The 27,093-nt window shown below is 45.5% G+C and overlaps 1 protein-coding gene across 3 annotated transcripts in view; it reads right to left on the bottom strand.

The window, feature by feature from the left end:
• The window catches only part of ercc2 (excision repair cross-complementation group 2), an 87,506-nt gene extending 63,961 nt beyond the window's left edge, over nucleotides 1-23,545 (bottom strand). The window contains exons 1-5 of one of the 3 annotated variants that reach the window (XM_063064864.1): nucleotides 23,528-23,545; nucleotides 17,036-17,135; nucleotides 9,373-9,450; nucleotides 2,174-2,236; nucleotides 1,290-1,403 (exon numbers count right to left, since the gene is read on the bottom strand). In XM_063064864.1, the coding sequence (XP_062920934.1) occupies nucleotides 1,290-1,403; nucleotides 2,174-2,236; nucleotides 9,373-9,450; nucleotides 17,036-17,135; nucleotides 23,528-23,532 (360 nt within the window). In that variant the 5' untranslated portion in view covers nucleotides 23,533-23,545. Of the gene's footprint in view, nucleotides 1-1,289; nucleotides 1,404-2,173; nucleotides 2,237-9,372; nucleotides 9,451-9,834; nucleotides 9,975-11,780; nucleotides 11,931-17,035; nucleotides 17,136-23,527 lie in introns of those variants that run through there. The other 2 variants (XM_063064865.1, XM_063064863.1) reach the window with 2 other exon arrangements.
• Between the last annotated feature and the right edge of the window lie 3,548 nt (nucleotides 23,546-27,093).

The raw sequence follows: 27,093 nt of genomic DNA, 5'->3' as shown, positions 1-27,093 counted from the left end.
TCCACCCATCTCTGACTGCCTCGCCCTGTCCACCCGTCACTAACCGCCTCACCCTGTCCACCTGTCACTGACAGCCTCGCCCTGTCCACCCGTCACTGACCGCCTCGCCCTGTCCACCCATCACTAACCGCCTCGCCCTGTCCGCCCATAACTGACAGCCTCGCCCTGTCCACCCGTCACTGACCGCCTCGCCCTGTCCACCCATAACTGACCGCCTCGCCCTGTCCACCCGTCACTGACAGCCTCGCCCTGTCCACCCATAACTGACAGCCTCGCCCTGTCCACCTGTCACTGACAGCCTCGCCCTGTCCACCCGTCACTGACCGCCTCGCCCTGTCCACCCATAACTGACCGCCTCGCCCTGTCCACCCGTCACTGACCGCCTCGCCCTGTCCACCCATAACTGACCGCCTCGCCCTGTCCACCCATAACTGACCGCCTCGCCCTGTCCACCCGTCACTGACCGTCTCGCCCTGTCCACCCGTCACTGACAGCCTCGCCCTGTCCACCCGTCACTGACCGTCTCGCCCTGTCCACCCGTCACTGACAGCCTCGCCCTGTCCACCCGTCACTGACCGTCTCGCCCTGTCCACCCGTCACTGACCGCCTCGCCCTGTCCACCCGTCACTGACCGACTCGCCCTGTCCACCCGTCACTGACAGCCTCGCCCTGTCCACCCGTCACTGACAGCCTCGCCCTGTCCACCCGTCACTGACCGTCTCGCCCTGTCCACCCGTCACTGACAGCCTCGCCCTGTCCACCCGTCACTGACAGCCTCGCCCTGTCCACCTGTCACTGACAGCCTCGCCCTGTCCACCTGTCACTGACAGCCTCGCCCTGTCCACCTGTCACTGACCGTCTCGCCCTGTCCACCTGTCACTGACAGCCTCGCCCTGTCCACCTGTCACTGACTGCCTTGTCCTGTCCTCATGACACTGACCGCCTTGCCCTGTCTGCCTGTAACTGACCACCTCGCCCTGTCCATCCGTAACTGATTGTCTTGCCCTGTCCACCCATCACTTACTGCCTCGCCCTGTCCATCCATAACTGACCGTCTCACCCTGTCCTCATGACACTAACCACCTCACCCTGTCCACCCGTAACTGACCACCTAGCCCAGCCTGTCCATCACTGACCACCTGAGACTGCCCATCTCTGACTGTGCTGGTCAATGGTCTCCTCCCCCCACAACCCAGCCCAGCCCCTTCTGACAGCCTCCTCTCCATGTGACTCTCCAAAGGAGCCAAAGCATCCTGGTGTAGAGCTCTGCACTGCTCTGAAAGACCCACCTCTGGATGGATACAAAGGTTCTTCCTGGAGCTGAGTGCCAGTGCCAGAAACTGTTTCTTTTCACCAGTTCGTTTCTCATAATACTCCAGCAACTTGCGAAGTTCCTCAATAACCTGACAGTGGGGAGGTACGGCCAACGACAGGGTAGAGAGAGAGGGACCAAGGAGGAAAGGATGGGAAAGGAAAAAAATGGACAAACTAGGTTAGAGCATTTAGAGTGGCAGTGGATATACTAGAGTGGATTCCGGACTGGTAATAGTTTCAATTTATCTATTGAGGTACAGAACAGAATAGGTCCTTCTGGCCCTTCGAGCCACGCCACCCAGCAGTCCCCTGATTTAACCTTAGCCTATTCACAGGGCAGTTTACAATGAACAATTAACCCACAAACCGGCACATCTTTGGACCGGACTGCCCAGAGGAAACCCATGCGGTCAAGGGTTGAAAGTACAAGCTTCTTCCAGGCAGTGGCGGGAATTGAACCTCTACGCTACTGTGCCGCCAGAAGTTTGCTGACGGTGGAAAACTGAGTGGGAATGATGATGAGATGTGATGAGGATGATACGGTACAAATTAATTAAGTGGGCAATGATGTGGCAAATTAAGTACAAGGTGGAAGATTATCCATTTTGTTAAAAAAACTGAAACACTGAATTTTTTTATAAATGATACAAGATTCAGAATGTCAATGTCCAAGGTGACAGGGAGTTCTTGTAAACACAGTCTGCAGATGCTGGAAATCCAGAGTAAGACACACAAATGCTGGAGGAACTCAGCAGGTCAGGCAGCATCTGTGGAAATGAATAGATCGACGTTTTGGGCCGAGACCTTTCTTGCTCAATGATGTACTTGTTAAAATCCAAGAATTTTACTATTTTCTTACCTTTTCGATCTCAGGAACTGTCCGTGAACAATAGATCAGCTTTGTCACTTCAGCAGGATACATCTGGAGAGACAAAGTGGGGAACAGCCCAAGTGAGAAGGAGAGGTATTACAGACTCAGGTTACAAGGGTGGGATATGACAAGTAGAGCAGGCTACCCGAGAGCACTCTGAGGCTACAGGGGCAGTTGTGAAGTCAAACCAGGTGCAGAGCCAGTGGAGTACGTGCATTCAAACTGGACATTCCCCATAAGGGATCAGAAACTGGACATGGGATCAATAGTATCTCAAAAATCTATGAATCTGTATTTATATGTACGATGCATATCCTTTGCATACTACACACAGACAGCGTCCACACATATTGTGCGTGCAACTATTTATTTACTCATTGACATACAATGCAGATTAGTCCCTTCCGAGCCTTTGAGCCACAACACTCAGCAATCCCCTGATTTAATCCTAGCCTAATCACAGGACAATTTACAGTGACCAGTTAACCTACCAACTGGTATGTCTTTGGACTGTGGGAAGAAACCCGAACACCCTGTTGTATCAAACCTGTTATATCAGTCAGTAAGGCACGTGCTGATCCTGCCTTGACCTCAAGCTCTCTACTCTGTTCTCCCCATATTTGTTGTTCAAATACCTGCCAGTCAATGTTTGCAACAAACCTGATTTTCCAGCTTTCTGAGGGGAAGGAATTGCAAACATTTGTGTGAGACGGGACATTCCTCCTCACTTCTTTCTGAAATTGGTGACTCCTTATACTGGAATGATACTGCTACTTCTAGGTAACCCCAACTAGAGAAACCATTTTCGCAGCAACCACCCTATTTATCTCTCTTAGAATCTTGCATGCACCTTATCAAATGAATTCTGGAAATGGTTGCCATTATCACCTTCCTTACTTCTGGTTTAAGATGGCACTGGTGAATCTTGGCTACCTCTGCCTGGTGGCCAATGAAACAAGGAAAACAACTAAATACTTTGTTAATCACTCTTTTTTTCTGCTAAATGTTGATTGCATGCCTGTAACTTCCCATTTGACTTGGAGGCAATTCAATGTGGCAGAACCGAGGCGAGGCAGTGGGCCTGTCACCAAGATTGAGCAAGAACCTGAGCTTTGATCGATTTAAGTGCCGGACCAAATCATGGCGGCAGGTTCCAGGCCCCAGACCCAGAGTATACCTCAGTGACTAAACCCGATGCCTGGGTGATTTAGGCGCTGGGCCAGATTGAAAAGGTCAGAATTTCAGGGCCCAAGGTGAGAGAAGGGGCGGATCAGCTCGCTGCTTGGCTCTGTGCTGAACTAAGTGTCTGGGGACATACTTTCTGTGGACTTCAGTTCAGAATACTATTTGCATGTGTTTATTGTTTGCATGATTTGTTATTTTTTCTGCGCACTGTCTGTTTGACGATCTTTTTTATGGGTGCTTTTGGGTTCCTTTGTTTCGAGGCTGCCTGTGGGAGAAGAATCTCAAGGTTGTATAACGTATACATTCATTGATAATAAATATACTTTGAACTTTGAACATATTCCAGCACTCCTAACCTTTCTGTTCTCGCTTATCACTCTCTGGTCTCCAGCTGCACCTTTACCTTCCCTCTCCCCACCAGCCTTCACCAGCCCTGGATAAACCTTTACCCCTCTCCAGTCCATAATTCACCTACCAGCCCTGCCAGATATTGTAATGAGAGATGCAGAGATGGCAAAGGAACTGAGTGCGTGTTTTGCATCAGTCTTCACAGTTGAAGACATCTGCAGTATACCAGACACTCAAGAGTGTCATGGAAGTGAAGTAGGTGTAGTGAAAATTACTACTGAGAAGGTGCTCAGAAAGCTTAATGGTCTGAGGATGAATAAATCTCCTGGACCTGATGGAATGCACCCTCTGGCTCTGAAGGAAGTAGCTGGAGAGATTGCACAGGCATTAACAATGATCTTTCAAGAATTGATAGATTCTGGCATTGTACTGGATGACTGGAAAGTTGCAAATGTTACTCCGCTATTTAAAAGGGTGGGAGGCAGCAGAAAGGAAACTATAGACCTGTTAACCTCATTGGGAAGTTGTTGGAATCAATTGTTAGGGATGAGATTACGGAGTACCTGGAGCCACATGACAAGATAGGCCCAAGCCAGCATGGTTTCCTGAAAGACAAATTCTGCCTGACTAACCTACTGCAATTTTTTTGAGGAAATTTCAAGCAGGGTAGATAAAAGAGATGCAGTAGATGTGCTGTACTAGGATTTTCAAAAGTCCTTTGACAAGGTGCCGCACATGAGGCTGCTTAGCAAGATAAGAGCGCATGGAATTACAGGGAAGTTACTTGCATGGGTGGAGCATTGGCTGACCGGCAGAAAACAGAGAGTGGGAATAAAGGGATACTAGCAACACACATAAAAGTTGCTGGTGAACGCAGCAGGCCAGGCAGCATCTCTAGGAAGAGGTGCAGTCGACGTTTCAGGCCGAGACCCTTCGTCAGGACTAACTGAAGGAAGAGTGAGTAAGGGATTTGGAAGTTGGAGGGGGAGGGGGAGATCCAAAATGATAGGAGAAGACAGGAGGGGGAGGGATGGAGCCAAGAGCTGGACAGGTGATAGGCAAAAGGGGATACGAGAGGATCATGGGACAGGAGGTCCGGGAAGAAAGACAAGGGGGGGGGGACCCAGAGGATGGGCAAGAGGTATATTCAGAGGGACAGAGGGAGAAAAAGGAGAGTGAGAGAAAGAATGTGTGTATAAAAATAAGTAACAGATGGGGTACGAGGGGGAGGTGGGGCCTTAGCGGAAGTTAGAGAAGTCGATGTTCATGCCATCAGGTTGGAGGCTACCCAGACGGAATATAAGGTGTTGTTCCTCCAACCTGAGTGTGGCTTCATCTTTACAGTAGAGGAGGCTGTGGATAGACATGTCAGAATGGGAATGGGATGTGGAATTAAAATGTGTGGCCACTGGGAGATCCTGCTTTCTCTGGCGGACAGAGGGTAGATGTTCAGCAAAGCAGTCTCCCAGTCTGCGTCGGGTCTCGCCAATATATAAAAGGTCACATCGGGAGCACCGGACGCAGTATATCACCCCAGCCGACTCACAGGTGAAATGTTGCATCACCTGGAAGGACTGTTTGGGGCCCTGAATGGTGGTAAGGGAGGAAGTGTAAGGGCATGTGTAGCACTTGTTCCGCTTACACGGATAAGTGCCAGGAGGGAGATCAGTGGGGAGGGATGGGGGGGACGAATGGACAAGAGAGTTGCATAGGGAGCAATCCCTGCGGAATGCAGAGTGGGGGGGAGGGAAAGATGTGCTTAGTGGTGGGATCCCGTTGGAGGTGGCAGAAGTTACGGAGAATAATATGTTGGACCCGGAGGCTGGTGGGGTGGTAGGTGAGGACCAGGGGAACCCTATTCCTAGTGGGGTGGCGGGAGGATGGAGTGAGAGCAGATGTGCATGAAATGGGGGAGATGCGTTTAAGAGCAGAGTTGATAGTGGAGGAAGGGAAGCCCCTTTCTTTAAAAAAGGAAGACATCTCCCTCGTCCTAGAATGAAAAGCCTCATCCTGAGAGCAGATGCGGTGGAGACGGAGGAATTACTAAAGGGATCCTACTCTGGCTGCCTGCCAGTTACCAGTGGAGCTCCACAGGGGTCAGTATTGGAACCGCTGCTTTTTACGACGTATGTCAATGATTTGGACTATGGGATTAATGGATTTGTGCCTAAATTTGCTGATGATACAAAGATAGGTGGAGGAGCGGGTAGTGTTGAGGAAACAGGTAGCCTGCAGGGAGACTTGAATAATTTAGGGGAATTGGCAAAGAAGTGGTAAATGAAATACAATGTTGGAAAGTGTATGGTCATGCACTTTGGTGGAAGAAATAAATGGGCAGACTATTATTTAGATGGGGAGAGAATTCAAAATGCAGAGATGCAAAGGAACTTGAGAGTCCTTGTGCAGGATACCCTAAATATTAACCTCTGGGTTGCATCAGTGGTGAAGAAGGCGAATGCAATGTTGGCATTCATTTCTAGAGGTATAGAATGTAAGAGCAGGGATGTGATGTTGAGGCTCTATGAGGCACTCATGAGACCACACTTGGGAGTATTATGTGCAGTTATGGGCTCCTTATTTTAGAAACAATATACTGACATTACAGAGGGCTCAGAGAAGATTCACGAGAATAATTCCAGGAATGAAAGGGTTACCATATGAGGAACGTCTGGCAGCTCTTGGGCTGTATTCCCTGGAGTACAGGAGAATAAGGGGGGGATCTCATAGAAACATTCCAAATGTTAAAAGGCCTGAACAGATTAGATATGGCAAAGTTATTTCCCATGGTAGGGGAGTCTCTGACAAGAGGGCACGACCTCAGGATTGAAGGACACCCATTTAGAACAGAGATGTGGAGAAATTACTTTAGTCAGAAGGTGGTAAATCTGTGGAATTTGTTGCCATGAGCAGCTGTGGAGGCCAAATCATTGGGTGCATTTAAGGCAGAGATAGATAGGCTCTTGATTAGCCAGGGCATCAAAGGGTATGGGGTGAAAGCAGGAGAGTGGGGATGACTGGAAGAATTGAATCAGCCCATGATTGAATGTGGGGAGCAGACTCAATGGGCCGAATGGCCCACTTCTGCTCCTATATCTGATGGTCTTATGTCTCAGCCCTCCCACTCTCCTCTTTGTATTGGCCATCTTCCCTTTCCATTCCTAGTCCTGATGTCTCAGGTGCTACGGTAGCGAGGCATTTAATGCGACACTATTTCAGTTAGGGACTCCGTGGTTCAATTCTGACATCATTTGTAAGGAGCCTCTGTACATCCTCCCTATGGAAATGCGTGGGTTTCCTCCAGGTACTCCGGTTTCCGCCCGCAGTCCAATGACGTACTGCTTAGTAGGTTCAAAAGTTCGTTTAATATCAGAGAATGTATACAGTATACAACCTGAAATTCGTACACTTCACAGGCATCCACAAAACAGGAAACCCCATGGAATGAATGATAGAAACATTGAAGCCCCGAAATCTCCCCACCCCCCCAACCTTCACATAAGCAGCAGCGAAAGCATAACCCCCCCCAACTTGCACCAGTAGAGCACTGACTGCCCCCACTCCGCTCACTATGTAAGCAATAACAAAAGCCCCCAAAGGAACCTAGATCCAGAATCCATCAAAACTACAGTCTATAACCCAGACAGTCTCGCTTTCTCCATCGAGGGAGAGTAAGGTCACTCCTGCAACGACAAAAGCGGAGACCAGCAACTCACTGATCTGATGTTACAGTCTACCGTGTCAGTTAATTGGTCATTGTATATAGTCCCGTGATTAGGGGGTTGCATGGTGGCACAGTTGAAGGGCTGGACAGGCCTATTCTGGCTGCACTACAATAAATAAATGTTGGGTCTTGACCCGAAACATGAACAACTACTCCTCCCCAAACAAATGCTGCTTGACCTGCCACCCACAGCAGTTTAAGTCCTTGTTCTGGAATCCAGTTGCTCTACCTCTTGAGCCAATATCATTCCTTGGCTGTGCAATGATCACATATTCTATTACTGGACTGGTCCCACCTCATCATCCTTCCTGCCCATCATCTGAAAATATCAAATACTTCTAAACTTAGTCAGCTTCATCATGGGTACTGGCCTCCCCAGCATCCAGCACATCTTCAAGGAGCGATGTCTCACCACAGCGGTGTCCACCATTAAGGACCCCTATCTCCCAGGACATGCCCTTTTCTCACTGCTACCATCAGGAAGGAGGTACAGGAGCCTGAAGACACACACTCAATGTTTCATGAACAGCTTCTTTCCCTCCACCATCAGATTTCTGAATGGACATTGAACCTAAGAACACTAATTCACTATTCTTTTTACTTACTGTAATTCACATTTTTTCTCTCTATTATTATGTATTGCAGTGTACTGCAGCCATAAAGACAACAAATTTCATGACATATGTCGGTGATATTAAACCTGATTCTGATTCTTATTCCACAAGACCATTACATATGGAAGCAGAATTAGGCTATTTGGTCCATCAAGTCTTCCACCGTTTCGTCATGGCTGATTCATTTTCCCTCTCAGCCCCAATCTCCTGCCTTCTCTCCATATCCGTTCGTGCCCTGATTAATCAAGAACCTATCAACCTCTGCCTTAAATATACCCAAATGACATGGCCTCCACAGCTGTCCATGGCAACAAGTTCCACAGAATCACTATGCTCTCTAGTTAAAAAAATTCATCTTCGTTCTAAAAGGACAACCCTCTATTTTGAGGCTGTGAGCTCTGATCTCAGACTCTTCCACCACAGGAAACATCCTCTCCACATCCACTCTATTTAGAGCTTTCAACATTTGATAGGTTTCAATGAGGTCACCCCCCCGCCCCCATTCTTCTGAATTCTACTAAGTACAGGCCCAGAGCCATCAAATGCGCTTCATATGATAAGCCTTTCAATCCCAGAATCATTTTTGTGTACCTCCTTTGAACCTTCTCCTTTCTTAGATGGGGGAGCCAAAACTGCTTACAATACTCCAAGTGAGGCCTCACCAGTGTTTTATAAAGCTTCAGATTCCGATTCTGATACCCTTTCAGTTCTCGGCCTTGGTCACCTTGTACCTACTGTTCATTCCCATCTATTTCTATTTCTGCTGTCAAATTGCCTAACCCGAGATGAATGTTGCAATCATTCAATAGAAAGAGTCTTCAATTTTTCAATTTTCTGGTGTACTCTTATATATTCTGCCTCTTTCTGATGCGCTCCTGTTCTTGTCACCCCTGCCAATGTTGTTTCTGTTCATTATGCTTTCTAAGTACCTGCCCTCCTGAAATCCTGTCTCGTATTTTCAACTTATTTTTGACTAGGTGCCCAAGTCCCTGTCAAATTAGCTGCAGTGCACACAATCTGCGCCCACACAAACCACCCATGGATGCCTTTGCACGCGGTATTTCCAAGCACGCACTCTAATCTCTAAATCCACTAAATTTCTCTATTAACCCTCTATACACTAAATTCAACAGTTATGTTCACCACAGGAAAATGCTTCTGTCCAAGAAGAGATTTGCTGTTACGTGAAGCATTCAGATATGCGGCCTGGTTATATTTAACAGGAGAATTGGTTGAAATGGCTTGCCCGCCACCCCCACAGATCACTGGAACCCTCCTCCCTCTCCCCTCTGTGAAATTAAATAAAACCAGTGTCTCACCATCTGATAAGCTACAATCAGTGAAAGCAGTGATATGGTCTTCCCTGTGCCCGACGGCATTTCCAAAACACCATGACCCTAAACACAGGAAAGAACAGAGAGCTTTGAACGTCAGTGGACACAGAGCAAACATCAGCACAAGCCCTTCAAATGTTACAAATCCCACCCTGCAATAACCTGCTGTTGGAAACCACTGTTATTTTTTAAATATTACTTTTTATAAGATTTGTACTTTTTAACAAACTCATGTTTTTGACACACTGGCAGAAAGCAAAGTAACAGCTAAACTAATGGTTTATTACTTTTCTCATTTTTCATTGCCTAAATATTAGCACATTACCTGCATGATGTAATTATTATAATTATGTAGTCCATTAACTAATTAATTCCTATCTAAGGAATTTTCTTTATCTTATCTATAAAAGTAATGGATTTTTCAGAGGTGCCATCTTTTATTTATACCTTTGTCTTGCGCCCTTCAGCGTTAATTCCCCTCTCAGCATTGTTTCTCAGCTGTTTATTTAGTTTGTGTGTTTGTACTCGAAAATAAACTGAATTATTGGAATTAAGCCTGCTTGCCATTTTTAACTCCCGGAAGAACCCTAAGGATCAGAAATTAAACAGAGATTTTAACAGTGGTTTTAAAACTCGTCTGTGTGCAAAATTCATTTCAACGCTCTGCAAGTAAATTTTAATTGAAATAAACATGGTGTCTAAGGACCTATCATCAGTGAATTTAACATATTCTGCTAATATGCAGATACTGAAGACACACCACTGGTGTCAAAATGGCTGTTGTGACGCATCTAGTGTGGTAGTACAGAGAGTAGTGCTTCCAGCATTGGCTAGCAGTCTTGCGAAAAGGAGAGTTGAATGTGTAAGTCTCTCCCTGTGAGTACATTGTCTCCCCATCAGCAAGCCTCATGTAGTGCCTCCTCGCTGGCGACACACGGAAACCGAACTCCTTTCGGACTCAGGCTGAACTACAGAGGACGGGAAGGAGGTCTGGCCCCTACACGTAGTACGCTAGCCCCTGGTGCTCGTGAACCAGGCCCCCAGCTATGAGTAAATAGCCCCACTGCCCTGTGGGTAGCCTCGGGAGAGATGAAGGCTGTGGAGTAAACCCAGACAGAAAATCCAGAGCGGAGCCCTCACGGCAACTGGATGTCATTGAACATCCTTTCAGAGGCTCCTGCAGCCAAGCTGGTGCCAAACGTACTGTTTCATAAGCTTTCCTTTGGACTACACTGGTGAGGCCGAGAGGGGGATCTTGACAACTGGGCATCTCAGAATCTCCATACCTTCCTCCCAGGCTTGTGATGATGATCATCATCACTCATTGTCCTTTGATGGAAGCCAACCACCAATGGATTAGGCTTAATTGAGCTGGACTGAACATTCCTGGATACTTTTGATAACTGTGTGGTTTGGTGTTCTATATTGTGTGTTTTTTGCTCATTTTTTTTGCCATTTGCGCTATTTTTTCTCTTCTTTGCGTGTTGGGGGTTTGAATGGGTCTCATGGTTTTCATTGTTTCAGGGCTGTCTGTGAGGAAGGCGAACCTCAGGATTGTATATTGCACACATATGTTGATAATAAATGTACTTTGAATCTTTTTAATTTGTTAATGTCGGGAAGGATCTATCACCAGATGGATGCCTAGCTTACAGGGTTAGATCCCAAAGGAAAAAAAATCCAAACTCTGTGATTACATTCAAAGGTGCATTGATATGCAAGGGCATTCTAAGGTAAGGAAGGAGGTAGTGTTGGGTTGCTTAAAGGGCATTAAGGCAGATAAGACCGCAGGGACTCAGAGAATATACCCCAGGTTATTGAGAGAGGCAAGAGAATCCAGTATCCAGGACACCTCAGGGAGCGATGCCTCAAAATGGTGACATCCATCATTAAGGACCCCCATCACCCGGGGATATGCTCACTTCCCATTGTTACCATCAGGGAGGAGGTACAGGCACACATTTAACGATTCAGGAATAGCTTCTTCCCCCCTGCCATCAGTTTTCTGAAGATAGAATTCTGGTTTGGGGTCTTTTGGCGGGAGCCATGGAGCGGGACAGAAGGGAAAATGCCACAGAATGTCGTTGGAGGGAAAGTCCCTGTTGCAGAAAATGCTATGTGTAGGTGAATGGCTCCAAGGAGGAAGGACAATACTCCTGAGAGAGCTGTTTGCTCGAGATGGTCTCAGAGGGGAGTTTGAAAATGTGGCAGGTGTTTTCATGCAGACCACAGGTCCAGCATGCGAGTTAAGAGGTACACGCTAAATACACCAGCATGAGCTCCAACGGTTGTGCTCACATTGGACTGCTTCAACTGTAATGGGTCCTTTTATTTTCTTTTCTTTTTTTTTCTATTAACCATTTGATAAAGCTGAAGTTGATAAATATACTTACTTTATAATTTTATGTGGTATACCATCTGTTATTTCTTACTGACAGATAGTTGTGCAAGGGCAGTATTTACACAGCATTCGCTCAAATCGAGGTTTCTTTCATCGGAACATCATGACGCTCCTGTTTGGTTGAACCCCAAATCTTGTATACCTGTATCAAATTTCCTTTCAGTCTTCTATGTTCCAAGAAATAAAGTCTTAACCTATTCAATCTTTCCTTATAAATTTGAAATTTGAGAAGGAGAGGCTAAGGCCAGATATATCAGTATTCCAGTGGAGTAACGGGATTTACAGAGGCATGAGAGAGGAGCTGGCCAGAACTGATTGGAAGAGAACACTGGCAGGGATGACAGCACAGCAGCAATGACTGGAATTTCTGGAAACAATTCGGAAGGCACAGGATATATATATCTCAAAAAGGAAGAGGTATTCTAAAGGAAAGATGACACAGCCATGGCTAACAAGAGAAGCCAAAGCCAACATAAAAGTCAAAGGGAGGGCATAAAATAGAGCAAAAATTAGTGGGAAGTTAGAGGATTAGGAAGCTTTCAAATACCAACAGAACGCAACTTAAAGTCATTAAGAAGGTGATGGAATAAGATGCAATACGAAAGTAAGCTAGCCAATAATATTAAAGAGGCTACCAAAAGCTTCTTCAGATACATAAAATGAAAAAGAGAGCCAGGAGTGGATATCAGACCACTGGAAAATTATACTGTTGAGGTAATAATGGGGGACAAGGAAACGGCGGACAAATTGAATAAGTATTTTGCATCAGTCTTTACTGTGGAAGACACTAGCAGTATGATGGAAGTTCCAGGTGTCAGGGGTCATCAAGTGTGTGAAGTTACTATTACTAGGGAGAAGGTTCTTGGGAAACTGAAAGACCTGAAGGTAGATAAGTCACCTGGACCAGATGGTGAACACTCCAGGGTTCTGAAAGAGATGGCTGAAGAGACAATGGAGGCATTAGTAATGATCTTTCAAGAATCACTAAATTCTGGAATGGTTCCAGAAGATTGGAAAGTTGCAAATGTCACTCCACTCTTCAAGAGAGAAAGGCAGAAGAGAGGAAATTATGGGTCAGTTAGTCTGACCTCAGTGGTTGAGAAGAAGTTAGAGTCGATTGTTAAGGATGTGGTTTCAGGGTACTTGGTAGCACATGATAAAATAGGTCGTGGTCATCATGGTTTCCTCAAGGGAAAATCTTGCCTGACAAATCTGTTGGAATTCTTTGAAGAAATAACAAGCACGACAGACAAAGGAAAATTGTTTCATGTCGTGTGTTTGGATTTTCAGAAGGCACTTGACAAGGTGCCACACATGAGGCTGCTTATCAAGCTATGGGCCCACAGTATTACAGGGATAAAAGAGTGGCTGACTGGCAGGAGGCAGAGTGGAGATAAAGGGAGCCTTTTCTGATTGGTTGCTGGTGACTAGTGGTGCTCCATGGGGTTCTGTGCTGGGACCGATCTTTTTATGTTTTATTTTAATGAGTTGGATGATGGAATTGATGGCTTTGTTACAAAGTTTCCAGGTGATACGAAGATAGGTAGGAGGGGCAGGTAGTTTTGAGGAAGCAGAGAGGCTACAGAAAGATTTAGACAGATTAGCAGAATGGGCAAAGAAGTGACAGATGGAAGACAGTGTCGGGAAGTGTATGGTCATGCACTCTGGCAGAAGAAATAAAAGATTTGACTATTTTCTAAATGGAAAGAAAATACCAAAAACTGAGATCTAAAGGGACTTGGGAGTCCTTGTGCAGGATTCCCTAAAGGTTGATTTTTAGGGCGAGACTGTGGTGAGGAAGGCAAATGTGATGTTAGCATTCATTTCAAGAGGACTAGAATATAAAAGCAAGGATGTAATGTTGAGACTCTATAAAGCACTGGTGAGGCCTCACTTGGAGGATTGTGAGCAGTTCTGGCCCCCTTATCTTAGAAAGGATGTACTGAAACTTGAGAGGGTTCAAAAGATGTTCACAAAAATAATTCCAGGTTTGAACGGCTTGTCATATGAACAGTGCTTGACGGCTCTGGGCCTGTGTTCACTGGAATTTAGAAGAATGACGGGTGCCCTCATTGAAAGCAATCGAATGGTGAAAGGCCTTGATAGAATGGAGGTGGGGAGGATGTTTCCTATGGTGGGAGAGTCTAACTCCAGAGGATACAGTCTTAGAATAGAGGGACATCCTTTTAGAACAGAGATGAGGAGGAGTTTCTTTAGCCAGAGAGTGGTGAGTCTGTGGAATTTGTTTCCACAGGCAGCTGGGGAGGCCAAGTCACTGGGTATATTTAAGGCAGAGGTTGATAGATTCTCGATTGGTCAGGACATGAAGGAATACGGGAAGAAGGCAGTGAGGGAGAATGGATCAGCTGTGATGAAATGGCTGAGCTGACTCGATGGGCCAAATGCCTCATTCTGCTCTTATACCATATACAACCATGAGATTCATTTTCTAGTGTGCATTCACAGTAAATACAGAGAAACACAATAAAGTCAATGAAAGACCACACAAGATGGACAAACAACCGTGCAAGAGACAACAAACTGTGCAAGTACCAAAAGAATAATAATAGTAATAATAAATAAGCAAAACATATCAAGAATATGAGATGAAGAGTCCTTGAAAGTGAGTCTATACATTCCATTGAGTTCAGCGTTGGAGTGAAGTTGAGGAGAAATGGCAGGTGGAGTTTAACTCGGCCCAATGTGAAGTGTTGCACCTTGTTAGGTCAAATATAAAGAGACAGAACACTGATAAGGGCAAAACCCCTGAAAGGTTTCTGAAAGTGACTACACTGGTTGATAGGGTGGTTAAGAAGGCATATGGCATACTTGCCTTTATTAATTGAGACACTGAGTTTGAAACTCAGCCAGTTATGTTGCAAGTTTATAAAACTCTAGTTAGGCCGTATCTGGAGTATTGTTTAAAAATGCAAACACGAGGAAATCTGCAAATGCTGGAAATTCAAGCAACACACACAAAATGCTGGTGGAACGCACCACCAAGCACATCTTTGCCTCCGCCACACTTTCTGCTTTCCGCAGGGGTCGCTCACTACGTGACTACATTGTTGATTCGCTCCCTCCCATTCCTCGCAACCGATCTACCTCCTGGCACTTATTCTTGTAAGCGGAACAAGTGCTACACCTGCCCTTACATTTCCTCCCTCACCACCATTCAGGGCTCCAGACAGTCCTTCCAGGTGAGGCGACACTTCACCTGTGAGTCTGCTGGTGTGATATACTGTGTCCGGTGCTCCCGGTGTGGCCTTCTATATATTGGTGAGACCCGATGCAGGCTGGGAGACCGTTTCGCTGAACACCTACACTCTGTCCACCAGAGAAAGCAGGATCTCCCAGTGGCCACACATTTTAATTCCACATCCCATTCCCATTCTGATATGTCTATTCACGGCCTCCTCTACTGTAAAGATGAAGCCACACTCAGGTTGGAGGAACAACACCTTATATTCCGTCTGGATAGCCTCCAACCTGATGGCATGAATATTGATTTCTCTGACTTCCGTTAATGCCCCTCCTTCCCTTCTTACCCTATCCCTAATTTATTTATTTATTTTTTCTCTCTTTCCCTCTCACAATAACTCCTTGCCTGTTCTCCATCTTCCTCTGGTGCTCCCCTCCCCCTTTCTTTCTTCCAAGGCCTCCTGTCCCATGATACTCCCCCTTCTCCAGCCTTGTATCCCTTTTGCCAATCAACTTCCCAGCTCTTAGCTCTCCTGTTTCCTCTAATCATTTCGGGTCTCCCCCTCCCCCTCCCACTTTCAAATCTCTTACTATCTCTTTTTCCCATTGGTCCTGACGAAGGGTCTCAACCCGAAACGTCGACTGTACTCCTTCCTAGAGGCTGCCTGGCCTGCTGCATTCCACTAGCATTTTGTGTGTGTTGTCTGGAGTACTGTGTACATTACTGATCACCTCACTATATGAAGGATGCAGAAGAGGTTTACCAGGATGCTGCTTGGATTAGGTGGCATGTGAAGTCACAAGAGGCTGGATAAACTTTGGTTGTTTTCTCTAGAGCAATGGAGGGTGAGGAGAGATCTGATAGAGGTTAATAAGATTATGAGAGGCATAGATAGAGTAGCCAACAGTATCTTCCTCCAAGGGTTGAAATGTCTAATACCAGAGGGCATGCACGTAAGGTGAGGGGCAAGACTTTTACACAGAGAGTGGTGAGTGCCTGGAATGCCCTGACTAAGGTGGTGTTAGAGGCAAGTACATTTGAGACTTTTAAGAGATGTTTACATAGGCACACAAATACTTTATATTTTATTGTCGCCAAACAATTGGTACTAGAACGTACAATCATCACAGTGATATCTGCGCTTCACTCTCCCTGGATTACAAATTTTAAATATTAAAAGTAGTTACAATTAGTAAATATTAAAAATTTAAATTATAGATCATAAATAGAAAATAGAAAAATGGGAAGTAAGGTAGTGCAAAAAAACCGAGAGGCAGGTCCGGATATTTCGAGGGTATGGCCGAGATCCGGGTCAGGATCCATTCAGCAGTCTTATCACAGTTGGAAAGAGTCTTCAAGCTCCTGAACCTTCTCCCAGAGGGAAGAGGGACGAAAAGTGCGTTGGCTGAGTGGGTCGTGTCCTTGATGAGGAAAATGGAAGGATATAGACATTGCGTAGGCAGAAGAGTTTAGTTGGCTATTTGATTACTAGATGAATTAGTTTGGCACAACATTGTGGGCCAAAGGGTCTTTTCCTGTGCTGTTCTGTTCTACATACACTCTCGAAGTTTAGAAGGCTGAGATGATCTGTTTCAATCATCGATGGATCAACAGAAAAAGACAAGTTTGCTCTGGTGGGGAAAGCTGGAAAAAGATGACAGGTTCCTAAAATAGGGTATAGTTCATGACAGAGAGTGAAGGAGATCTGGGACTCTTCCCCACCCGGAATTAAATAGCTTTTCAAGATGGAGTTTGAAGGACGACTGAACAGAAGTGAGTGAATGGGTGAGGGAGATACGAACTCCAATCAGGCTGACGAATGGAACAGGTTTCTGAATTATAGGCTTTAGGGAATCAAATGCCACATTCTGTTAGTGACAGGAGCCAGCCTATAAACCAGATATTAAATAGATCCCTAGAAGCAGGAAGTGGCAGTGTGTGTAACAGTTCCTCCACCACCTCAATACTCCCCCTCAAATCTCACCTTCTTTAACACCATCTTCATTTACCCCCCCTGCCAACCCTCAACCCACCCACCTCCTCACCTTGGCATCGAGGATTCTCTTCAGCTCCAGCATGTAGGAGTATTGCTCAGGGTAGATGTAATCATAGGGGAAGTACACCAACAATCCGTCAATGTTCAGCCTAAACAAATACAACAGAGCAAAAAAAAATTGTCAGACAGCTGCTGAAAACCATCCTTGAGCCTCGTGAAATGTCAAACCCTCAAAAGACCTAATCCCTCACTTCCAGTCCACCACAAAGTCTCGGAGCACCAGCCTATCACTCAATAGTTGCTGGAATACAGTCAGTGTCTCAGACTCTGCACCAATGATTAACATGTTCTTGGGGTCGCTCTTTAACGTTTTCACTGCTTGTGTGGTGACTTTTGTAGCCACACCATTAGCTGTACTGTTCATCCCTCCATTGGGACCTCTCTCTTTTATGTGCAGAGAAACTATGTTGCTACCTCCCATCAGCTGAAGAGGTTGAAATCGGCTAGCTGATCTTCTGTCTTTACAAATTTTAACGAGTCTCTGCATAGTCATAGAAAAGTACAGCACAACAACGGGCCCTTTGGCCCAGCTAGTCCATGCCAAAATCATGTAAGGAACCCCCATCACCTAGGTTAAGTTGTCTTCTCATTGCTACCATCAGGAAGGAGGCACATACTCATTGATTCAGGAACAACTTCTTGCCCTCTAATATCAGATTTCTGAATGAACATTGAATCCATGAACACTACCTCACTACTTTGTTATTTCTATTTTTGAACTACTTCTTTAATTTAACCGTTAACACTTTTTTTTCTCTCTAATACCATGTATTGCATTGTACTATCACCACAAAGTATTAAACCTGATTTTGATAACGTCCTCAAATCCTAGCAACATCCTTGTAAATGTTGTTACCAGGAGATGGCTTTTGGATTCCGTTAGTCCATTTTCTCTGGAGCTTGTGCTCTATCAGAACGATGAGGCAATAGCAGACATGACTTACTCGTTCTGTCCTCTCTTAATTTAACAATATCAAAGCAAGCGGTTGCGCTATGAACCCGCAGTGAGAGAAATGTTAAAAACACACAAGAGTTATTTTATCAAATATAAAGTCGAAGCAAGAAGCTGAAGAAGTGAGCGGAAGAATTCGGGTCGAAAAAGTTGTTTTTTTTTTAAAAAACTGCTCGGGGAGAAGGGTCTGCATTGCGCAGGCGCGTGACGTAGCGCGCCAAGGTTTAAAAAGCAGACCACCATATACAGCAGCCATCGTTGGAGTGGACTGAGTCAGAGTGGGGCGGCTTTGGCTCAAACAGGCTTCGGCGAGAACAGGCAGAGGCCGGGGTAGGTTCCGGTAAGTTTTTTGTTCAGATTGTCTAGCGTAGTGAGAATGCCAGGCAGGATGTTGGAATGCTCCTCTTGCAGGATGTGGGAAGTCAGGGAGCCCCTCCGGTGTCCCTGACAACGACACCTGCAAGAAGTGCATCCAGCTGCAGCTCCTGACAAACCGCGTTAGGGAACTGGAGCAGGAGCTGGATGACCTGCGGATCATTCGGGAGAATGAGGAGATTATAGATAGTAGCTACAGGGAGGTAGTTACGCCAAAGGAGCAGAGGACAGGAAATTGGGTCACTGTCAGGCGAGGGAAGAGGAAAGGGCAGGCAGAGCAGGGTTCACCTGTGGCCATTCCCCTCAACAACAAGTGTACCGCATTGGATACTGTTGGGGGGATGACTTACCTGGGACTAGCTGCAGTAGCCGGATCTCTGGCACTGAGTCTGGCTCTGCAGTGCAGAAGGGAGGGGGGAAAAAGAGGAGAGCGATAGTGATAGGGGACTTGATAGTTAGAGGTGCAGATAGAAGGTTCTGTGGTCGTGACAGAGAATCCAGGCTGGTTTGTTGCCTCCCAGGTGCCAGGGTCAAGGATGTCTCTGATCCATTGCATGACATTCTGAAGTGGGAGGGTGACCAGCCTGATGTCGTGGTGCACATCGGTACCAATGACGTAGCAAGGAAGAGTGAAGAGGTCCTGGACAGTGAGTATAGAGAGCTTGGTAGGAAGTTGAAAAGCAGGACCTCAAGGGTGGTAATCTCAGGATTGCTACCTGTGCTAGGTGCCAGTGAGGGTAGGAATAGGATGCTCTGGAGGAGGAACACGTGGCTGAGGAACTGGTGTAGGGGGCAGGGTTTCAGATTTCAGGATCATTGGGACCTCTTCTGGGGCAGGTGGGACCTGTACAAGAGAGACGGGTTACACTTGAACCACAGGGGGACCAATATCCTTTCAGGGAGGTTTGTTAGTGCTATTGGGGAGGCTTTAAACTAGATTTGCAGGGGGATGGGAACCAGAGTGCCAGAGCTGACAGTGTGGCTGGGGTGAAAATAAATGATGTTGAAAGTTTAAGCAAATCCGCTGATAGAAAGGTTGTGAGTGGTGGTAAAAATCTTCTGAGGTGTATATATTTCAATGCTAGGAGTATTGCGGGGAAGGCGGATGAGTTGAGGGCGTGGATTGACACGTGGAATTACGATGTTGTAGCAATTAGTGAAACTTGGCTACAGGAGGGGCAGGACTGGCAGCTTAATATTCCAGGGTTCCGATGTTTCAGATGTGATCGAGGCAGAGGAATGAAAGGTGGGGGAGCAGCATTGCTTGTTAGGGAAAATATTACAGCAGTGCTCAGGCAGGACAGATTAGAGGGCTTGTCTACTGAGTCCTTATGGGTGGAGCTGAGAAACAGGAAAGGTATGGCCACATTAGTGGGATTGTATTACAGACCACTCAATAGTCAACAAGACTTGGAAGAGCAAATCTACAGAGAGATAGCAGGCAACTGCAGGAAACATAAAGTTGTGGTGGTAGGGGATTTTAATTTTCCATACATTGATTGGGACTCCCATACTGTTAGGGGTCTAGATGGTTTAGAGTTTGTAAAATGTGTTCAGGAAAGTTTTCTAAATCAGTATATAGAGGGACCAACTAGAGGGGATGCAATATTGGATCTCCTGTTAGGAAACGAATTAGGGCAAGTGACAGAAGTCTGTGTAGGGGAGCACTTTGGTTCCAGTGATCATAACACTATTAGTTTCAATTTGATCATGGACAAGGATAGATCTGGTCCTAGGGTTGAGGTTCTGAACTGGAAGAAGGCCAAATTTGAAGAAATGAGAAAGGATCTAAAAAGCGTGGATTGGGACAGGTTGTTCTCTGGCAAAGATGTGATTGGTAGGTGGGAAGCCTTCAAAGGGGAAATTTTGAGAGTGCAGAGTTTGTATGTTCCTGTCAGGATTAAAGGCAAATTGAATAGGAATAAGGAACCTTGGTTCTCAAGGGATATTGCAACTCTGATAAAGAAGAAGAGGGAGTTGTATGAAATGTAAGGGAAACGGGGTAAATCAGGTGCTTGAGGAGTATAAGAAGTGCAAGAAAATACTTAAGAAAGAAATCAGGAGGGCAAAAAGAAGACATGAGGTTGCCTTGGCAGTCAAAGTGAAGGATAATCCAAAGAGCTTTTACAAGTATATTAAGAGCAAAAGGATTGTAAGGGATAAAATTGGTCCTCTTGAAGATCAGAGTGGTCGGCTTTGTGCGGAACCAAAGGAAATAGGGGAGATCTTAAATAGGTTTTTTGCGTCTGTATTTACTAAGGAAGCTGGCATGAAATCTATGGAATTGAGGGAATCAAGTAGTGAGACCATGGAAACTGTACAGATTGAAAAGGAGGAGGTGCTTGCTGTCTTGAGGAAAATTAAAGTGGATAAATCCCCGGGACCTGACAGAGTGTTCCCTCAGACCTTGAAGGAGACTAGTGTTGAAATTGCAGGGGCCCTGGCAGAAATATTTAAAATGTCGCTGTCTACGGGTGAAGTGCCGGAGGATTGGAGAGTGGCTCATGTTGTTCCGTTGTTTAAAAAAGGATCGAAAAGTAATCCGGGAAATTATAGGCCGGTGAGTTTAACGTCAGTAGTAGGTAAGGTATTGGAGGGAGTACTAAGAGACAGAATCTACAAGCATTTGGATAGACAGGGGCTTATTAGGGAGAGTCAACATGGCTTTGTGCGTGGTAGGTCATATTTGACCAATCTGTTGGAGTTTTTCGAGGAGGTTACCAGGAAAGTGGATGAAGGGAAGGCAGTGGATATAGTCTACATGGACTTCAGTAAGGCCTTTGACAAGGTCCCGCATGGGAGGTTAGTTAGGAAAATTCAGTCGCTAGGTATACATGGAGAGGTGGTAAATTGGATTAGACATTGGCTCGATGGAAGAAGCCAGAGAGTGGTGGTAGAGAATTGCTTCTCTGAGTGGAGGCCTGTGACTAGTGGTGTGCCACAGGGATGGGTCCATTGTTATTTGTCATCTATATCAATGATCTGGATGATAATGTGGTAAATTGGATCAGCAAGTTTGCTGATGATACAAAGATTGGAGGTGTAGTAGACAGTGAGGAAGGTTTTCAGAGCCTGCAGAGGGACTTGGACCAGCTAGAAAAATGGGCTGAAAAATGGCAGATGGAGTTTAATACTGACAAGTGTGAGGTATTGCACGTTGGAAGGACAAACCAACGTAGAACATACAGGGTTAATGGTAAGGCACTGAGGAGTGCAGTGGAACAGAGGGATCTGGGAATACAGATACAAAATTCCCTAAAAGTGTTGTCACAGGTAGATAGGGTCGTAAAGAGAGCTTTTGGTACATTGGCCTTTATTAATCAAAGTATTGAGTATAAGAGCTGGAATGTTATGATGAGGTTGTATAAGGCATTGGTGAGGCCAAATCTGGAGTATTGTGTTCAGTTTTGCTCACCAAATTACAGGAAGGATATAAATAAGGTTGAAAGAGTGCAGAGAAGGTTTACAAGGATGTTGCCGGGACTTGAGAAACTCAGTTACAGATAAAGGCTGAATAGGTTAGGACTTTATTCCCTGGAGCGTAGAAGAATGAGGGGAGATTTGATAGAGGTATATAAAATTATGATGGGTATAGATAGAGTGAATGCAAGCAGGCTTTTTCCACTGAGGCAAGGGGAGAAAAAAACCAGAGGACATGGGTTAAGGGTGAGGGGGGAAAAGTTTAAAGGGAACATTGGGGGGGGCTTCTTCACACAGAGAGTGGTGGGAGTATGGAATGAGCTGCCAGACGAGGTGGTAAATGCGGGTTCTTTTTTAACATTTAAGAATAAATTGGACAGATACATGGATGGGAGGTGTATGGAGGGATATGGTCCGTGTGCAAGTCAGTGGGACTAGGCAGAAAATGGTTCGGCACAGCCAAGAAGGGCCAAAGGGCCTGTTTCTGTGCTGTAGTTTCTATGGTTCTATGGTTCTATCCCGTGCATGTAGTTCCCCTCCAGTACAGGTGAGGATGGGGATCATGCACTCCACCCGATTGAGAATGTCCTCGAACACATCTTCTCCTCCCATCACCAGGCCATGGGTTAAGGGGAAGGAACATCGACTCAGACCATGAGAGGCCTGTGTCGGGCATTTTCATGCCTTACAAGGCGCAGATTGGAAGTCTGTGTGGGGCGCCACTCCTTGCACAGACACTAGAGCAATGTATGATTAAGTGCCTTGCTCAAGGACACAAATACGCTGCCACAGCTGAGGCTCAAACTAGCGACCTTCAGATAACTAGACGAACACCTTAACCACTTGGCCACGTAAAAAGTAAAAAGTTTCAGGGGAACATGAGGGTAAACTTCTTCACCCAGAGGAGTGTGGAATGAGTTGCCAGCACAAGTGGTGCATGTGAACTCGATTTCACCATTTAAGAAAAGTTTGGATAGGGTTAGGGTAGGGGTACGGTCCCAATCCAGGTCGATGGGAGCAGGCAGTTTAAATGGTTTGTCGCGAACTAGATGGGCTGAAATGTTTCTGTGCTGTACTTTTCTATGACTCTATGACTATTCATACAGCTGGTGCAGGAGAGGACAGAGAGAGAGATACCATCAGAGGGACACAGTCCTGGGGACTGCCTGCCTTGATGTCTGGACCTCAGATGGAGTAGTGACATGAAAGTTGACAGGATATACTCAAAACAGCTCTTGCAAGCTTGAAGATGTCAATAGACCTTAGTAAATGGAATGTTGGGGTTTCGGGAGTGTGGGATGGAGGGATTTAGGGTCTCAGGGGAGGTGGGATAGTGGGGGATGGAGGGGAATGAGGGTTACTGGAGGAATTTGGGAATTAGTTGGGGTGGAGGAGGGATTGGAGGGAGTTGGGGTCTCAGGTGGGTGGGATAGAGTGGAATGAGGGGGATTGGGGGTGTGGAAGAATTTGGGAATGAGTTGGGGTCTCATGTGTGTGGGATAGAGGGGAATTGGGTGTCGAGGAATTTATGAATAGGTTGGGGTCTCGAGGGATGAGGCTGTCAGGGCGAATTGGGAATGAGTTGGGGTCTCGGGACGTGAGAGAGGGGATGAGGGGGATTGGAGGGATTTGCAGTATCAGGGTGTAAAGCAGTGGGGGAATGAGAGGGGTTGGGGGGATTTGGGAATAACTTGGGATTCCAGCTGCCGACAGCCCATAATACTCCGCACTCACCTCATCCTCGCCGCTCTGCAACTGTATCGGCCCCTGCAGGGCATAAAAACCAATCATTGGCAGACATCTACAAACCTCGTATCGCATTGGTTAAACGAACTGTCCGTCAATCCGAGCCGCCTTCACTCTCCAGCCTGTAGCAATCGAGTGCCGCGACACGGAGCCAGGTACTGTTAATGGACCGTCGAGAGCCTGATTGAAATCCCAGCTTCGGGGAGATGGGTAAGATCGTGCTGTGCAGTTCGTGCAGCCCCCAGCCCAGCTCCACCAGCAGTGACCCTGGCGTTGCTACACCGGCAGGCGGTGTAAGAAGTAGTTAATGTGGAGCCAATGAGCAGAGCAGATGGGTGGATATTGGAGTAATAGCGGCAGGTTGCTATGCCCAAAGAGCTCAATGTAAAGCATCCCAGTCTCTCCATTTAACTCAGGTCCTCCAGTCCTGGCAACATCCATATGCATCTTTTCTGCATTCTCTCAAACTTAATACCACCCTTCCTACAGCTGGGCGACTCGAACTGCACATAACAGTCCAGGTGTGGTCTCACCAAAGACTTGATATCCCATCTTTTGTACTCAGTGAGGGCAAATGTGACAAACGCTTTTTTCCCAACAGAGACAACTGATGAAAGGGCTCGGCCTGAAACATCGACTGCGTATTTCCCTCCACAGGTGCTAACTGACCCACTAGGTTCCTCCAGCAGCTTGAGTCCGTTGCTTTTTTCACCATGTTGAACATTTCAAGGAATCCTGACCTTGTGCATTACTTCTCAGCTTTCATATCTACTGTGAAGAAGTGCTTTGAAAGGTCGTACGTGGATAGTGTGGGCTGAATCAAGGGTAGTAATGAATTTGCATACAGAAGGGATGTTGAAAATTTGGCTGATTGGTGTCTCATTCAGTGTCAACAAGAGAAAGGAACTGATTGTAGGCTTCAGGAGAGGGAAATCAGTGGTCCATGAACCAGTCATCATTGGATCATCAGAAGTGAAGAGGGTTAGCAACTTTAAATTCCTGGGTGGTACTATTTCAGAGGACCTGTCCTGGATTGTGGAAAGCACAATCAGTGTGGATCCGGAATAATATCTCCCCCTCATTGACAATCAAGACATCTCAAGGTGCAATCTGACATTAGTGGAAGCCAAATTTCTAGGAAAGATATTGACATCACTAAGCCACAGTTCATCCAAAGGTGCTAGATTTGCTAAGCCATTATCTAACTAACAATTAAATATTTCAAGGAGGATAGCTAAAGGAATAACAGTTCTTTGCAATATAATGAAAGAAGGAACACTGTTCAGTTTTGAAATGCTTAAAGAGAAACACATTAGAAAAACAAGACTTTTATCGGTATTTACAGATGCGACAGAATGTTAATAGGATGGTTAAAAATGTAGCCAAGGCAAGTACATGTTTGATAAAGCTATCTAGAAAAGCATATCATTCAGATAACGGTAGTAGAATCATTTCAAGCGTGTATAAGGGTTTGTCAAATCTTAAAACATTTTCGACTTCATACATTAAAACAAAATGGGAGAAAGAAGGAGGGATAATTATATCTGAGGAAGACTAGACAATAATACGGAGGTATCAATGGAAGTGTACCAGTTCACAGAAATGGGGGGAGTTCGGATGGAAAAACTTGATAAGATATTTTATTACACCCTCTCAGAAATCCCATTATGATAGTAACCTCCCTGTTTGCTGAAGAAATTGTGGAAATCAAAATGCAAACAATTATCATATTTTCTGGGAATGCTCCATTATCAAAGACTATTGGAGTGGGATACATAATGCCCAACAAGACATCTTTAAATGTGGAATACCCTTAGAAAGTAAGACCATATATTTTGGTTACATACCTCAAGAATGGTAGAAAAGAGATAAATATTTAATGAATGTACTGCTGGTGGCTGGTAAAAAGACTCTTACCAGGAAATGGTTATCACAGGAGAGCCCAACTTTAAACACGTGAATGGAAATTACAATGGACATTTACAAAATGGAGAAGATAACAGCATCTGTTAATCATAAGTTGGAACAATTTGATTCATACTGGGAAAAATGGTTTAACTACATAACACATCATAGGCCTGATTTTATTCTCACAAATCAATGAATAGTTTTCTCCTTTTGCTTGTTCTTTCTTTCCTCCCTTTTCTATAAGTTTATACCTCAGATAAATATTATGTGGAGAGTTGTGGCATATATGACTATATGATATGTATGTACAATATCTGAAATACATCTTATGGAAATGTTTGTTTGATGATGAACTTCAATAAAAAATAAATTACAAAAAAAATTCAAGGAGGTAACAAGGAGATTTGAGGAGGCCAAGGCATTTGGTATGGTCTGTGTAGATTTTGGCAAGACCTTTCCTGAGATCCAAGCGGAATATTGATTAGGATAATTCAATCCACTGGAACCAATGCAGACTAGCAGATCAATGGCTCAGTGGCTGATGGTAAAGACAGTTGGATCTGCAAGGTTCAGTATTAGATCCAGCAGTTTTCATAGTGTTTAAATACAATATTTATGTATCTAATTGATGTATGTTTATTGACAATAATAAACAAGATTTATACTGAGGAAGGAAGTTCCAGCTTTGGGAAGATATCCATTGACTCGTTAATGATGACAGAAAACTGGCAAATCAGCTTCAGAGAATTCAAAGTTCAAAGCAAATGTTATTATCAAAGTCCATATGTCACCATATACAACCTTGAGATTCATTTTCTTATGGGCATATTCAACCAATCTATAGAATAATAACTATAACAGGATCAATGAAAGATCTACCAGAGTGCAGAAGGCAACAAACTGTGCAAATGAAAATATAAATAAATAGCAATTAATAACGAGAACATGAGATAAAGTGTCCTTAAAGTGAGATCATCGGTTGTGGGAACACCAAAAATAGAAATGAGTTTATGCCTTTTGCTCAAGAGCCTGATGGTTGAGGGGTGATAATTGTCCTTGAACCTGGTGGTCTGAGTCCTGAGGCGCTTGTACCTTCCACCTGATAGCAGCAGCGAGAAGAGAGCACGACGTGGGTGGTGGGTGATCCCTGATGATAGATGCTGCTTTGCTAAGACAGCGTTTCATGTAGATGTGCTCAACGATTGACTGGGACTGGTGGATCAGCCCCAGACTGAGCACCAGCCCCAAACCACACAATCTCAGTACTGACCCAGCCCATTATAAATACCCAGACCCTGAACACTGATCCCAATGATTCAGGACACTGACCAGCAGACCCAGACCCTGACCACTGACTCCAGACCCTGCCGGCCTGCCCACTGACCCTCAGACCCTGCCCACCATCTCCAGACACTGACCATCAGACCTCCCGACCACAGAATCTCAGTACCAACCCCAGCCCGTTATAAACACCCAGACCCTGAACACTGATCCCATTGATTCGGGACACTGACCAGCAGACCCAGACACTGAGCACCAGATCCATACCCTGACCACTGACCCCAGACTCCAGATCCTGCCTGCCTGCCCACTGACCCTCAGACCCTGCCGGCCATCCTGCCCACTAACCCTCAGACCCTGCCAGC

Source organism: Mobula hypostoma, chromosome 12 (genome assembly GCF_963921235.1).
Source record: "Mobula hypostoma chromosome 12, sMobHyp1.1, whole genome shotgun sequence".
Taxonomy (NCBI): domain Eukaryota; kingdom Metazoa; phylum Chordata; class Chondrichthyes; order Myliobatiformes; family Myliobatidae; genus Mobula; species Mobula hypostoma.
Note: the sequence above shows the minus strand (reverse complement) of the source record. Positions and strands in the feature narration are given on the sequence as shown.